Below are 16,904 nucleotides of genomic sequence, written 5' to 3' on the forward strand. Positions count from 1 at the left end.
TAGTGGCCGGTAGGATGCATAAAGTAGATGGTTTAGTTGGTGTGGAGAGTTAGTCTTTAAAGCTAATTAACATTTAATAAGTTTGAATGTTATTCTCTGCAGTTGAGATTGAATACTGTTGACTGCGTTATTCAGAGCTACTGAAGGATTTGGGAGCAAGGGAACAGTATGCACAGAATGATGTTCTGGAAAGGTTATTCTGACTGTTGTATAGAATGTTGGCCATGTGTGTAACACCGATTGCTTCGATGTTTCTGATTCAGTGATATCAAAGTGACCAGGAAAATCAAAAGGCCCTTCAGGGTAAGGTTGAAGTGCTGCGCTTAGAATATGGTGATTATTCTCACATTCTCCGCTGGATATCGGTGTCACTCTGACACTCTCTCTTTGGATCACACATGCACATTGATGCGTTTCTCCTGAAATCTGTTTGTTCTGTCTTCCTTCCTTTCCTCCTCCACCTCCCCTCCCAGGTCTCTTTCTTTTTATCCAGTGTTCTTCACTTTGTTCTGTTTAGGGACAAGAATTTGGTGGTGCTTATCGAATTGGAACCAGAGCCAATGAAGGCCTAGAAAAACAAGGCTGTCATCCTTTTTACGAATCTGTCATCTCCAATCCCTTTGTTGTAGAGGTAAGGTACAGTGTGCCTAAGAACACGGATTTAGCTGTCATGGTGTTGTGGGCATTTTACAATGAACAAAACTTACAATTTTCCTAAAATGTACTTCTTTTGCTTTGTTCTTACTCATGTTGTTCATTGGTTTTATGTGATTTGTTTCATATACAACATGTTATGAGACTAAAATCTATTTATAATTTTACATAAAATAATGTGCTTCAGTAATTCAAGTTACCAGAAGATAAAATTCCTGTCATTATGTTTTCTAAGAATATCTTTATAGAGAAAAAGACACCCTACCAAATGGTGTAACTGCTTCTTTTGTCTAGTCTGAAGTGACCTATGGCACCTATCAGCATGTCCCGGTAGAAAGCTTTGCAGAAGTATTGCTGAGAACTGGGAAACTGGCAGAGACTAAAACTGAAGGAGAAGAAGTATTTCCAACAACGGAAGGTATGAAAGAAGGTTCTAGTTCCCCAACAGTGTGTAACTTATATTAGGAGAATAGTAGATGAGACTGTATAAATGAATGAGAGTTGGGAAAAACAATAACGTTTTCAGTAATTTTGAATGGCTTAACTTGACACCATCATTTATACATCTGTTTATTCATTGATTTAAATCATTTATGGAGTATCTACTCTTTTCTGGATACTTACCAATTGAGGATTTAAAAGGTAAATAAGATATAATTCCTATCTTAAGGTTGCTAATTATGTAAAGTGATTCTTATAGTGAATGATATAAAGTGCTCAATAAATATTTCCTTTTTTCCTGCTTTTATCGATTAGTTAAGAATGTTTAAGTGCTTGTTTCATGGAATGTAGTTGTATATTTCATCTTAAGACTTTTCTGCATGGTGACATATCTTTCCATGTGAAATTTTTTGAAAAGAATGAAATGTATGCAAGTTTACCAAAGACAACTTGCCATTTGTACTTTTTTCCTCTTTAGCCTCCTTCTTTTCAAGGTTCCAGGGTAATTGTCTTGACTTTTTTTGTTTTTTTTTCAATTTTCCCTCTCTCTCTGCTCTACCATCCTTAGTGGGTACCTCAGGATTTAAAGGCTACTGGGGCTCGAGCTATCTTGTCTATATTCCAGGCATCAGTAAGGAGGAAAGCGGGGTGGGAAAAACAGTTTTCTTGGCAGTCCTGTCCAGGACTTCCACTTACCTATTGCTGGCTACATCTAACTGCCAGTGAGCCTGGATGATGCTGTCTCTTAATGGAGCACATTGCTGTGTGGAATAAAACTTGGGGAAATGTGTGTGGGGAATAGAACTGCCATGTTCCCAGAAACCTGATGCTATAACTTATTTTTATTTTTTAATTTTATTTATTTATTTATTTATTTTGCGGTACGCGGGCCTCTCACTGTTGTGGCCTCTCCCGTTGCGGAGCTCAGGCTCAGCGGCCATGGCTCACGGGCCCAGCATCTTCGTGGCATGTGGGATCTTCCCGGACCGGGGCACGAACCCGTGTCCCCTGCATCGGCAGGCGGACTCTCAACCACCGCGCCACCAGGGAAGCCCGAAGACACTATTTTTATCTTCAGTGGGCTTGCAGTCAAGTGAGGAGACAAATTTATGTGTAAGCGCTAAGACAGGCAAACACAAGAGGCATTGGGATGACAGACGTATGACTGCTGAGTGAAGAGGGCGTGTGAAGAGGCTTCCTGGAGCAGGTGGTATTTGACCTGAGTTTTGAAGGATGAATAAGAGTATAGTACATGAAAAAGGGGGAAATTGAGAGGGAGATGTGTTAGGAGAAGCAGAAGGGGGATATTTTAGGTAGAGGGAAGAAGATGCACAGAAGCAAAGAAGATAGGCATCATGATTTTTCAGGGATTTGTGTGTTACTCTAATACCCGGAGGGGAGAGACAGTGTGGGCAACCAGTGAAGAAATGAGGCAGCAGTTGGCTGGAAGGAACGCGGGTGCTGAGTTAAACATTTTAAATGAACCTGCTACTGAATGCTATGGGGGTTTCAAGCAGAAGAATATTATTCTGTTTCCTTATCTGTACAGTGGGCATAACGGCCTGTATGTCCCACCTCTGGATTGTTGCTCTTTAGTGGTGATGATGGGGCCCCGTCTGCGCACCTTTTCCTAAAGGCTAGTCCTACCCTGCACTGACTTCCTTGCCATTGGCCATCTCGTACTTCAGTCCATCCAATTATGATTTCACCTTGTTTTCAAGGCCTGCTGCCATAGCTGTCCATGCTGGTTGCACATTCGAATCACTTAGGGTATTTTTAAGAAATACTGAAGCCTGGGATCCAATGTAGACCGTTTATTTCAGAATCCCTGAAGTGGGGTCCAAACACATCAGATATCTTTTACAGTTCCTCAGGCGATTCAGTTGTGAAACCATGGTTAAGACCCTTTGGATGTTTCAGGAAAGATAACAGATTCTTTCCAACCGTCATATGTCTGTTCTTCAAACTCTGACACACCTGCTTCCTGGCAGCCTGGAGAAAGCCACCTGTATCTTTTATGTCTGTGTCTGGTCTTTTCAGCTTAAGGGTCGTATCCTGAGTGCTATATCTATTTCTAACACTTTTACCAGGGTTTTCTATATGATAGGTGCAAAATCAGTGTCTCTTCACAATGATGAGACTAGGTACAGTACGTGCATGACAGTTATTGGGACAGGAATTGAGACTATGCTTTTGGTGAATCTGAATCCAAGTGCCCAGAGATGTGTGTTCTATTCTTAGTACTGTAGTGCCTGTGAGATTTTAGTGGGATTTTAGGGATTTTCTTTCTGCCCCAGTGTTTCTTCAAATTGTCCTTTTTGACAGATTTTAATATCCCATCATGGGAAAGAACCCAAGTTCATTAAAATATTTAAAAAAAATTTTTTTTCTAATATTGTTGAATAGGAAAAACATTTCAGAGTACCTACTGTGTATATTAAGAATGGAACTTTTTAAATATAGAGGTGATTTTAATATAAATCATCCCTTTAATTTACATTTGGGTTTATGAAATTATGAAGCATTTTCATAAACTCTCACATTTGATATCTCCTTTTTTTGCAGATAAACAGGCAACTTTATTATAAAGTAGGTACAAATAAAATGTGATCTTATAGGTCTGATACATTAGAATACTAGATGTTTCATTTTTTTAAAAAGTACATTTAGATATTTATTCCTAACCCTTGAAATTTATAATAAGTCAGTCAACAGACTATGGCCATACCCTTCCCTGCATGCCTTTTGTTGCATCTGTTAAATGGCATTCTGAGTTGAATGAACCTGACATGTGTGGTGTATCTCTTTTTATTCACTTCCAATTTTATTGAAATATAATTGACATATATAGCACTGTATGAATTTAAGGTGTACAGTGTAATGATCTGACTTACATACGTCATGAAATGATTATCAAAATAAGTTTAGTGAACACTCATCATCTCATATAGATAGGAAATAAAGGAAAAATAAAAAAAAATTTTCCTTGTGATGAGAACTCTTAGGATTTACCCTCTTAATAACTTTCCTATGTAATATACAGCAGTGTTGATTATATTAATCACGTTGTACATTGCATTCCTAGTACTTATGTATAAGGGGAAGTTTGTACTGCTTTTTAACTAGTTTCATCTAATTCTCTGTCCCGCTACCCACCGCCTCTGGTAACCACAAATCTGATCTCTTTTTCAATGAGTTTGCTTGTTTTTGAAGTATAATTGACCTACAACACTGTCAGTTCCCGGTATACAGCATAGTGATTTGATACTCCTGTATATTACAAAATGATCAACATGTTTGATTTCTCTTGATAATGCTAATATATTTGAGACAGATATCTCTGGCTATTTTATAATATCAAATATTTGTGAGAAAGTCAGCAGATCTGATGAATGATATAGGTTAAATGACCCAAATTAAAAATCGTAAAAATGGGACTCCTGACTTTGGTTCAGAAGTAGGTCACGGTACAAATTAAACTTCCCAACATGAGCTGAGTTTTCAGGATTTGTTAATAAAGTTGATGAAAAGGTTTTTATGGAGACTAGCTGAAGAAAACTGATCATTATTTATTTAGCTAAATGAATGATTTAATGGCTAATGATTTCCAAATCAATAATATGGGCAGCCTTCCTCTGTGAATTTAGTTCTGGAATTAAATTTATCATAGAGTGCTTTCCAGAGGCACTTCCTTTGCAGAGAATTAGTGCTTGGAGGCTTAAGACGTAGCTTTCATCTGATTTTGGCTGTATAACTTGTTTAGAAAATGCATTGTATTCAAGGTTAGAGAATAAGCACTGCAAATTAAATTCATACATACTGCTAAATGTAGGGCAGGCCTTTTTTGGGGAAAAGAAAAAAAAAACTTAAATGGCAATGTAAAATCACTGTGACCCAGTCTGTGGCCAGCCTGACATCTGGTGGGTTCCAGTGAAACCCCGTGGGATCTGGTCTACTTCAGAGCCTCATTGATCATTTTGTCCTGCGTCGCATCAGATGGCTCACAGATTCAGACTCTGAGAAGCTTCCCGTACGTGGGGGCTTGATTTCCACTTTGCAAGAATAATTGAGCCTCAGTGAGGGCTGCTGGGAAAGTTCGGGTGGTGTGAAGTGTGGGCAGTCATCGTGTCTCTCCCCACTCCCTTCCCCACTGGTCCCTCCACCATCAGTTTCCTTCAACAATTCGGTTATTAGTCAGGAGGGGTTCTGGGTTGTAGGGATTGATGAGCTGTGATCTGGCTGTGGAGAAGAAAGATGTCACCAGATGACTTCAACAGTTGTGTTAAGGATTAGGGAAGAGATATGATCCCCTCCCTTTCAACCTGGGGACGTAGGGGACTGTGGTGTCCCCGATGCCAGTGATTGTGGTCTTTCTAGTCTTGGAGCAGTGGGGCGGTCATGGGCTTTGTGTGGCCAGAACCTCAGCTGCCTTAGTGCTGGAGATGAGGCGTGCGTGCACTTGTCTACAAGGATCTTTCAGGAAACCCCATTTGGGAAAAAAAATAACTGACGGGGAGCTTGAGCATTTGGCACTGTTTTCAGAGAGGAGTTTTTTCTCTTTTCTGCCCCAAATATTTTATTAAGGGAATTTTCAAATGCACAGAAAAGTGGAGAAAATTCTACAGCAAACTCCCGTATACTTCTCCACCTAGATTCTACAGCGAACATTTTGCTATACTTGCTCTAGTCCATCCACCAAATCCAGCTGCTTTGCTGACATGTTTCAAAGTTGTCGGCATCATTACACTTCACCCCTTGACACCGCGCTGTGCATATCTTTAACTAGAGTCAGCATTTCTTACTTTTTTGTGAGATAACATCTACAAACAATGAAATACAAAAATCTTAAGTGTAGACGTAAGGTTGGTGAGTTTTGACAAGTGCAGCACCTGTGTAACCCTGACTCCTCTCAAGATACGGAACATTTCTATCACCCCAGAAAGTTGATGCCTCTTTCCTGAAAACACCCACCCCACACTCTCAGTCAGGTGACAAATGTTTGGATTTTCCCTGCTGTAGATCAGTTTTGACTGTTCTAGAATTCATTCAGTGGAATCATACAGGATGTGTTCTTTTGTGTAAAACTTGAGGTTTATCTGCATCTATCAGTAGGTTTTCATTTTCTTTCTTCTCTTTTTTTTGTTTTTACAAAGCTGTTTTTTTTTTAATTTATTTATTTTATTTATTTATTTTTGGCTGTGTTGGGTCTTCGTTGCTGCGTGGGGGCTTTCTCTAGTTGCGGCGAGCAGGGGCTACTCTTCGTTGCGGTGCGTGGGCTTCTCATTGCGGTGACTTCTCTTGTTGTGGAGCACAGGCTCTAGGTGCGTGGGCTTCAGTAGTTGTGGCTCATGGGCTCAGTAGTTGTGGCTCGTGGGCTCCAGAGCACAGGCTCAGTAGTTGTGGTGCACGGGCTTAGTTGCTCCGCGGCATGTGGGATCTTCCCGGACCAGGGCTCGAACCTGTGTCCACTGCATTGGCAGGCGGATTCTTAACCACTGCGCCACCAAGGAAGCCCTTTTTTTTTGTTTTTTAATGACTGAGAAGTATTCCATTGTATGAATATACCACAGTTTACCCATTCTTCTGTTAAGGGACATGAAGGCTTTTTCCAGTTGATGGTTATTATGAAAAAGCTGCTGTGAACTCTTGTACAGTGTTTTTGTGGACCTGTGTTTTTACTTCTCTGGGATAACTATCTAAGGGTAGACTTGCTGGGCCAAAGATTATGGATTTGTTTAGTTTTATAAGAAACTATCAGACCTCTCTTACTTGTCAGCGGTTGTGGTTTTTCTGGGCTCTGGTTCTTTAAGACTTCAGGTTCTCTATCCGAATTTTACCTGCCTGGCAAGGAACAGACAGGAGCTTGCCCTCAGGATAGAAGCTGTAAAAATGGGAAATCACCGGTGCCATGTCATGTTTCCAAATGGCATCTACCCTCCAGTCTCTGTCTGCTTTCAGTGCCTCTCCAGTGCCTTCCGATACTTGCCTTTTGTGCTTTATCTAGAGTTTATAGTCTTCATCTGCACAAGGACTGTACCAGTAACAGAACCCAATCACAGAAAAATTTAAATAGAATTTATTATTCTGGATTTCGCTGGCGTTCATCCTATGACAGTAGGGCAAAAGTCTGAGTTGTAGTTCCCCAGAGAAGGGAAATAGGCCAGGTGCCTTTCTCTTAGGATTAATCCTGAGGAGTCAGTTCATATGAGTGAAGGCTTACCCTGTGGAGTGGGTTTTGAACTTACCCCAACCTTAAGGGATCTTCATCTTGTGTAGTTAAAATAGATGTCAAGAAGCCTCTTGAGAAATGGGCCAAATGGACGTTCACGTGGGTGAGTTGTGCCAGCTAAGTAGCAGTCCTGGTCGAGTTGCTGCAGTGAGGACTTGGCTTAAAGTGAGAATTTGAAAAACACGTGGCAATTCGGCAACAGCTATGAAAATTATGGCTGCGGGTATTGTTTAACCTAATAATTCTGCTTCTAGGAATTTATCCTGTGAATTCACACACATGAAAAATATGGCATATGTTCATTGCTTGCAATAGCATAATATTGTCGACAGCCTGGTACATATTAACAAGAAGAGATATCTAATTTGGTATGTCTTGTTTCCTGTCTGTATTAGTCAGCTTGGGCTGCCATAACAAAATACCATAGACCAAGTGGCTTAAACAACAGAAATTTAATCTCACAGTTTGGAGACTGGAAATCAGGATGCCAGCGTTTTTGGGTTCTGGTAGTGATCTCTTCCTGGCTAGCACATGGCTGTCTTCTCACTGTGTCTTTACATCAGGACGGGGGGGTGGGGGGGAGGGAGGGAGTGGGGAGAAAGAGGAGAGTGTTTACAAGTGAACTCTGATGTCTCCTCTTATAAGGGCACTAACCCCATCATGAGGATCCCACTCCTCATGACCTCATCTAACCCTAATTACTTCCCAAAGGCCCATATCCAAATACCCTCATGTTGAGGGCTGGGGCTTCAACATATAAATTTGGGGGAATCACAAATATTTGGTTCATAACACTGTCTTTACAGATTAACTGCCTGTCTGAGTTTAGGTGATTGGCCTCGCTTTCCAAGCCTATGTTAATACTGCATTCTTTGCAGAGCTTTTTGTGGCACTTAGAGCTAATTTATACAAAGCATCTATCTCATATCTGGCTCATCAAAGCAGATTTTTTTTAAATAGTTATTTTCATTTTATGATAATAATAACTATTATTATTGTTATATAGAGGAATGGCATGAGCACTTTCTTTATAGAGAGTTTGCATTATAGGTTATTTGAATGTCAGATTAATTTGGCTGGGGTATAGGGTAGAAATAATATCAGTTAAAACCATAAGTTATGGCTGGCCCATATTTATGAAGGCCTTGAGTGCTAAATAAGAAATCTAGCTTTCCTTCTTTAGGGAATGGGAAACCATTGAAGGTAGGGGGGAGAGAGAGAGAGAGAGAGAGAGAGAGAGAGAGAGAGAGAATGTGTTTTCAGCTGGCAAGAGACATGATTACACAGTACTTAATGAACATTCCTATAAAATTAGTATGAAACTACTATTTTAAGGATGGATTGGAAGGAGAGAGACTGAAGGCATCAGGTAGAGTTGGGGGGTTATTGAAAGAGTCCAGGTTTTGAACACTGACAATCTAGAGTTTGTGGCAGTGAAAATAGAAGGTATGTGTGAAAGAGTTCTTTAGAAATAATTCAGCAGGACTTGATGACTACCTGAATGTTGGGAGCGGAGAAGAGAGTAAAGTCCAAGATGACTCTGGGGTTTTATGTGTCTCACTGGGAGAATAGTGTACTATTTTTAGAAATATGAGAGTTACTGGGTACAGGACGATCAATTGGAAAAACTTGTGCAGTAAGTCAGTGGTGGGTCTTAGCTTTGATCCCGTAACTTTCTGGTTCTGAAGATGATTTCCCTCCTGCTGTATCATTCTGCCTGATTTTGTTTGCCAGGGATTCATTGTACATTTATAGATGTTTTACTTGTTGTTCTGAAATGTACCCAGAGTCTGGTTTTATTCAGGTGTGGGCAGACACCCAGACATGAAAATGATTGTCATGAAGGAAGAAGTTTATACTCACCAATCCCTAGAAACAGAAGACACAGCAAGCCACCTGGGCTACATGGGGAGGCACTCAGGTCACCTGGAGGCAGAAGGCATGAGGCCAGAGTATGGGTTTTCGTGGGAAGGAACAGGAGAGGTGTGGTAGGCACGTTTGAGCAAGCTTACGATGGAGAGTTTGAATAACCTGGTGGACTCTGGGCTATGGGATGGTCTCTGGCTGACCGGCGCCTGGCCCTGAGGTGATCAGGGCGAGGTAGTATTGCCTCTGTAGTGTAAAAGCCAGAGAGAGAGGGGGTGGTTCAGAGAATTGGCTCTGAACTGGTTGGTCTGTAGATCAAAGGCGTGCTCACAGGGAAACCATCTGCTCTACGTGCCAATTGACTAGCTAGCCCTGGGAGGTCAGTCTCACCAGGATCGTCAAGACCCCCCCAGTGTCAAAGCATTATAAAATGCAGGAAAGTTTGAAATGATGAACACATTTGTATATATGAAATAAAACCCATGTGGTTATTATTCACTTGGAGCAGATATTTGTATTTCAAAGTGATTATTTTCACTGCTTGGTGAAAATTAACAGTGATGATTCTTTGGACTCCTCTGAGGGTGGTTTTTGTCATTACTTTTAGCTCATAGAAATTAACTATTTCTTTTCTCTTTTGCCTGCTGAAAGCTTTGTATTCAGTGATATATGTTCAAGAAATGCTAGTGACCATCTTGTGAGTTGTAGCTGTGAATTAATGTAACTCTTTAAAAAATAAACCTGCTGGAACTTACGTATTCAGATGGAGATTCTCTCTCTCAAAGGTATCTTCTGGGAACTATGCATTTGTTCCAACCATGCTGTCATGGCTCTTTTTTGTTGTTTTTGTTTTTTGTTGGGTTGTTTTCCTTTTGGAATTTCCTTCAGGGTCTGTAGCATATGCTTAGGAATATCTTCAGTGGTACCATATTTTTTCATCCCTTGAGGGTGCTTTGGTTTTTGGAAATAACCAAATGCACATTAAATGGAGTGAAAGATTGAGTTGATGGCAGGATTTAAAAAGAAAAAAAAAACAAAAGTCTGACGGGAAGATAGTCAGTCATGGGACTGATTTTCCCAGGCAGGCTTCAGACTGGCCCTAACCAACCACAGCTCTGAGAGGGAGAGGGTGGTCCTCTACTAGCTGGAGCATCAGCCACTCACTTGGAATAAGGGCTCCTGAGCTCTGAAGAGACAGGGCTGTTTTTTGATGAGTGGGTTTAGATATACTTGTTTGAAAATCGGCCTCTTTTGTGCATAAGGAAGGGAAGTACCTGAAGAAAATAAAAACGGGGGTGGAAAAAAACTAAACAAGGTTGCAGTTGTAGGTCATCTTATAAGAAAAGCAACAAAGAAAGAAAATTAATAGGGAAGAATTATTAGTATGTGAAACTATTGGAATTTGTTTTTTCTCCCGCGGACAGCTGGGCAGGTATTAAATGGTAAAGTACATAAGGCAGACATAAGCCAAAATGGCAGCCCTGGGCTTGTGTGTGTGTTTCTATGTGTGTTTGGATGGTGTGCAATTTCTAGACTCTAAGTAAATCTTTCTCAAAAGTACAGGGTTTTCAGCAGACTAAGCTTACATGCTTTTTCTTCCTTCATCTTCTGTTGTCCAAAATGTATAACTTAAGTCCTTCATCCTTCGGTTTTGATAGTGTTCTAGAATACATTCGGCGATTTTATAACTCTTCTTTGCTCTCATACTTGTTTGTATAAAATTTGATTTGGGCCCTTTGCGCTGTAGTTTTAAATTATTTATTTGAAGACTTTTTCTGGTCTTAGTGTGTTTACTCTGAAAGGGCAGGAACTCTGATTCTTATTTTAGAGCAATATTAGGTTCAGAGAAAGTTCTCATTGATACTGAGTGAAGGGCTGAATGTGGAAATGGGCCTTGAAATGAGTAGCTTTTGATCAGAAAACATCTCTAGAACAGTACAGTTCCTTGGGAGGCCTGAGGCTGACTGGTGGTCCAACTTGGTTTATGAGATTTGGAGAACACAGAGGAAGTGAATATTTAGAGAACTCTTTGCAGAGGCACAGTGGAGAAAGCTCAGTTTCTTCCTCCATAGGTCATGCGCAGGACATGCTGAGTTTTAGGTCAGCCTCTGATGCTCCAGCCGCTTGCAGCTGGCTTCTCACCGCACACCCACCCACTGCTCCAGTGGTCAGCCGAGCTCAGATTATATGGATGGCTTTAAATTTTAGTTCAAGTAAGACACAATTAGGAAGGTGAATCTTCTGGGAAAAAATTATATGGTGTATTTACAAAGTGAAATATTTACTTTGAATTATTTAAATACTGTTTGCCTTCATTAGTGAAGGTTAGGAGAGTCCGTTCTTTAAAAATAAAAGATTTACATTGTGATTCCAGTGACTACCTGGTATTTGTCACTTGAGACCCTAAATGGAATACCTCCTTATTAATATAAAATGGATAGGGCTTCCCTGGTGGCGCAGTGGTTGAGAGCCCGCCTGCCGATGCAGGGGACGCGGGTTCGTGCCCCCGTCTGTGAAGATCCCACATGCAGCGGAGCGGCTGGACCTGTGAGCCATGGCCGCTGAGCCTGCGCGTCCGGAGCCTGTGCTCCGCACGGGAGAGGCCACAGCAGTGAGAAGCCCGCGTACCGCAAAAAAAAAAAGAAAAAAAAATGGATATAAACACAGATGTTATTGGAAGTGTTCTCTCCTTTATTAAAGCCATGACATTGATAGGTCGTTGCTTATATAAAAATTTTTGTGGAAAAGTTGTAGATGGTTGGGATATTTTAAGGTGTTCTATAATCAAAGCAAGAGACTGGTTTTCTTTCTGTGGAGTGTGGTGAAGAGAAAGAACAAAACCACTTACCGTAACTGTAGTAACATCAGAAGATTTATCCTAAATCTGCACTCACAAAAAGCTGTGTTGTTACTCTCATCGTTAATGCTCAGATGGTCATTTTCTACAGTAGCTGTCATTGATATCCAGAATTTTATAGCTTGGTCTGGGTCTTGAAAACCAAAAGATTAGCTGGCAGAAACCATCCTCACTGATCTATTTGCACTTAGACTTTGTAGCTGCACTAATTGGGTTTTCTCTTGTGTAAGTAACAAACAGCATAATTTGAGTTGAGGCAAGGTTATCATTTAACATAGTTTCATGTAGTCTGTTATTTCTATGGTGCTGAATAGACTTTCATAAAGGATCTTAAAGAGTTCTCTGAAACGAATTACTGTTGACATCATAAAGGACTAAAGTCATGACACTTAGTAACTATGAATGTCACATGGATCCTCTAATAATATAATGCAATATATATATATGTTTTCTACATTCAGTTCTCTTGCAGCTGGCGAGCGATGCTTTACCAAATGATATGACCCTGGCTCTTGCTTATCTCCTTGCCTTACCACAGGTAAGTTTACCCTTTCCAAGAAACAAGGACTTAAAAATGAATAAGCTAAGCCTTTACCGGGGGTTTTCACCAGTAAATTGTTTGTTACATGTTTCACTTCCTTCTGGTTGTTCTTGCAAGATGGAAGGACTGTGGTCAGTATCCAGAAAGTGAATTCTACAATGTTAGCTGAAATGTCGACTTTAAAATCTACTTTCATGTGCATAGGATCTGCCTTATCATGTCTTCTGAATTTTAATGTAGTCATATTAAGATGAGCTTGAGCTTGAGCTGATATGCTAGAAACTTTGAACCAAAATTCTAGAGTAAGGACTAGAAATGTAATGGTTTATGACGGTTGTGCCAATTTCCTTTCAGCTGAGCTGTTTCTCTCGTGCTCCCTTCCTAGGTGTTAGACGCTAACAGGTGCTTTGAAAAGCAGTCGCACTCTGCTCTCTCTCTCCAGCTGGCAGCCTATTACTATAGCCTACAGATCTACGCCCGGTTGGCTCCGTGTTTCATGGACAAGTGCCATCCTCTTTACAGGGTGAGTCCTCGTGGTTTCCACCCTGTTAATGGGCAGGGTTAAGCTTTTCTAAAGTAGTTAAACACGTTTACCTCTTTGGAGGGACTGATGCACTTTGTATTCAGAGTGCTTTGTATTCCCAGTGGCTGACAGCCTTTGCCTTTTCTGTGTTATACGTAGTTGCTTTTCCAGGAATTAATAAGAAGTAGAGTTTCTAATATTTATTGTGAATGCTGATTCATCCCCTAACTTTTCTGTCATTTATTTTATATTACAGCGTTCTTAGGAAAGGCTAAAGGAGAGGGGAAATGGAGAGTTAGCTTTTTAACTCACTTCTCAAGAGGAAGATGGCTCTAATTGAGGACAGTAGGCAATGTAGTTCTTTGAACGGTGCTGCACTTTTATTTATTTTTAAGCCAGAGAGATATGAGAGTAGTAATTATGCAGATGAAATGTTGAGGCACACTATGCCTACTTGCCACCAAGCTTCTGACACTTTTATTTAACTTTATTGTTAATTTCTGAGTGAGAGCACCTAAACATGGCCTCAAGTTACACGTGCCTTCTTTTGTGGACACAGAAGTGTTCCAGATGCCGCTGGAAAATGGAAGCCCTCTAGGTTTACTTGTATACACCACCTTTAATCATCAGCGTTTGGAAATTATTTCCTTTTTATACTGGACGTTTTAAGAGAATTACCACTTTAAGAGCAGGTAAGCAAATAGATCAGACTTCCAAATCCACTCTGTGTACGGATCCAAGCTTCAGTTTTTACTGAGGCAGAATTCTTCCTCTCTGACCCAAAGTAGACTATAAAGAAATAATTTCACATGAGTATCAAAGTTCTAGCTGCCTCTGCCATCCAAAACATATCTAAGAACCTTTAAGTATGTGAAAACATTCCATTCGTGGCAAAATCTATGGCTTTCATTCATCAGTTTTTATTCAAAAAGAGGAAGGTGAGTGGGGGAACCCTGTGCCATGCAGGTTACTCTCCCAAGGGCATCATCAATGTCAGTGGGTATTGTTCTCAGGAATAGGTATATTAAGATGGAATTGGCCAAGAAAAGGGCTGCTTCTTTTTTTTTAGCCAGTTGATATATTACTTTATTTTGGAAATTTTGAATTTATTTTTTTGTTTTCAGTAGCTACTGCTGCTTTGTGCAGTACTTTTATCCTATACTCTAGTAATTTTCCTTTGTTTTGCTTTTATATCACAGGTATGTTTTTATGTGAAATAAGGAATTGACCTACTGTGTTATAAATTGAGGAAAAGTGATTATATAGATGGAAGTGTGGCAGGTTTATTTCTGGAACAGTGTACTTACTTAATGTCTTTCTTATTCCATTCAATTGGTTGGCTGGCAAAGAGTATTCATGGCGTTTGCTGGTGTCTGCTTTTAAATGTCTTTATCTTTTCAGTAGTACATACGCAAGTGCTGGATAATTGGCTCAGGACTGTTTCCATGTGTGTAATCTATATTAAGGTCACACTGCATGCCCAACACTATGTTCCACCTTTCATGAATACAGAGGATTGAAAGGCCACTTGGTCAGCTGGTCTATCTCTAAACCCCGCCCCGAGTACCTTATGTGTGCCACGGCCTCTGAGCGAGTCTTGAGATGAGAGGGTGATTATGGCTGTCTGACCTCAGTGAACTCACCACTTACCATAAATCCATGAGAGACAGTTACGTAAAGGTGGATTAGAGGAGCTGCAGATGAGAGGACTGGAAACCCTCGCCAGACAGACCACGTGTTCAGACTGTGACAGAAGCCAGAGAGCTGGCTGCAGAGCCCCATTTTGGCCTGATCTTCGGTTTCATCACCTAAAAGCTTAAAGTAGTCCTCTTGAAGGGAAGTTCTAGTGCAGTCTGTATTTTTCCTGTTTTCCCCGATAGTAAATTACTTTGAACCAAAAATTAAAAGTCCCAAATCCTGAACTGTCTTTGAGAGAGGTAAGTCCCCAATCCTGAACTGTCTTTGAAAGAGGTAAGTCCCCAATCCTGAGCTGTCTTTGAGAGAGGTAAGTCCCAAATCCTGAACTGTCTTTGAGAGAGGTAAGGCAGGAGAAAACCAGTAAATTCCATCCTGGCCTTTATATCTGGCAGTCACTGTTTCCTACTTCAGATACTGAAGTCACTGTAAGAAACCCCACTTAAGATTTCTGTGACTAAAGCATGCAGAGAGAGGAAGTAGAGCACTGAAAGATGAGGGTTAGAAGTAAAGGTGTGTCCATCTTGGTTTCTTGTGTATTCCCAACGGAAAGCATGAGTGTTTTATTTTCAGGTCTTATATTTTGCACATCCTTTCATCGACCCAGCATTTATTGACTACCAGCTGTGAAGGACGTAGAGCCTGGTGTTATAGTGTGAAGAATGATGAAACCTGATTCCTGCCCTTTTCTACCCTTTACACCAATTTCCGTTTCTTCCTTTCATCTTATGTCAACCCACCGTCGCTGCCCTTTAGCTCTTGGTCTTGTTCCTGTCACCGTTTTCCTGCCAAACTGTTCTTTCCTTTGAAGATGTCCCTTGGAGGTCTCCTGCCTCACCCTAGGCCTTGGCCTCAGATTCCTGCTTGTTGGAATACTCACCCACCCCGTGACGTGGTTCCTGACACCTGTAGCCACTCCCTTTCTGGGCCCAGTAGTGTAAGGCAGCTGCTGGTCAGGGTCATTGCTTCGGGAAGCAGCATTAAAGCCTAGGGCAAACAGAAGCCAGCAAGGCTCACGTGGCCCAGTGGTGATGCCTCAGCACATGATTGCTCACTTCTCAGATGGCACACGGCTAGGTCACAAGCCAGCTAATTCTCCAGAGGCTTCTTGGCAACTCTGTGGAAAGCATTTGGTTGTTAGTCTGAAGGGTGAGATGAAGAGTGAAAAACGCAATCAAACATCATTGTCTCTTCCTTTTTGTTGCGTTTGCATCTTTTTCCAAGCATCTGTCTGAGAAGTCTTTCCAAAATGGGGGTCTGGTCATCCTCCCTTGAGTCTGCAATCCTTCAGTGATTTCCTGTTGCCCTAGCAAGGTGGTCTGGCCTCTGTCTGTTTCTGCGACTTCATGTTCCTTCACTCCAGCCGTACCAAGCTGCTTAAATTTCTCAGCCAGCCCGCGTGTTCTCTCTTCTTTGCATTCAGTATGTTGTACTCTTTTGCCTATAATGTTTCCCCAGCATTTCTTTGCTTAGCACTTGGTTCAGGTCTTACCTCACCAAGGCATGGTTCCTACCACCTGCCACCACTCTGTCGTGCTCCCACGCTGTGTTGGGTGCTCCTCTGTGCACGTTTCTACTGCCTTGTACTTACCTCATAACGTTTATACTCTACTACTTCGAATTTATCTACTTCCATCTCACTAGAAAATGAGCTACTTGAGACCAGGGTCTGTGTTGTATTTATTGTTTTCCTCATTGCTTAGAGCAGGACCTGACATATCAAGGGTAGTAAACAAATGTTACCTGGGTGGATTACTGAAAATTAATAATTCTTCAGTACATATGAAATAATTGAATTATGTGTGTGTTTATCAAATATTTGTCGGATGACTACTTATGCCAGGGAGTATTCTAGATCCTGGGGAGAGAGTCGTGAGCAAAGTATATGTAAAAACCGTTGCCCTTTTCAGATTTACATTCCACTGAGGAAGGAGCACTATAAACAAAATAAGTAAATAAAATGTATACTTTATTAGATTGTGATAAGAGCTTTGAAAACAAGCAGAAAGTTAAGGACTGTGTGTGTAGAATACGATTTAAACAGGCTCAGGAAAGACCTTAATTGAGTAACGAAAAGGACGAGCATAGCACCAGAAAG

General features: G+C 40.9%; 1 protein-coding gene across 3 annotated transcripts in view; it reads left to right on the top strand.

Moving 5' to 3' along the window:
* NBAS (NBAS subunit of NRZ tethering complex) overlaps window positions 1–16,904 on the top strand; it is a 340,369-nt gene that overhangs the window by 195,546 nt on the left and 127,919 nt on the right. For all 3 annotated transcript variants that reach the window (XM_079940671.1, XM_079940670.1, XM_079940672.1), the window contains 4 exons: window positions 518–631; window positions 949–1,072; window positions 12,509–12,585; window positions 12,974–13,111. In XM_079940671.1, the coding sequence (XP_079796797.1) occupies window positions 518–631; window positions 949–1,072; window positions 12,509–12,585; window positions 12,974–13,111 (453 nt within the window). The remainder of the gene's footprint in view (window positions 1–517; window positions 632–948; window positions 1,073–12,508; window positions 12,586–12,973; window positions 13,112–16,904) is intronic.

Source organism: Stenella coeruleoalba (genome assembly GCF_951394435.1).
Source record: "Stenella coeruleoalba genome assembly, chromosome: 13".
Taxonomy (NCBI): domain Eukaryota; kingdom Metazoa; phylum Chordata; class Mammalia; order Artiodactyla; family Delphinidae; genus Stenella; species Stenella coeruleoalba.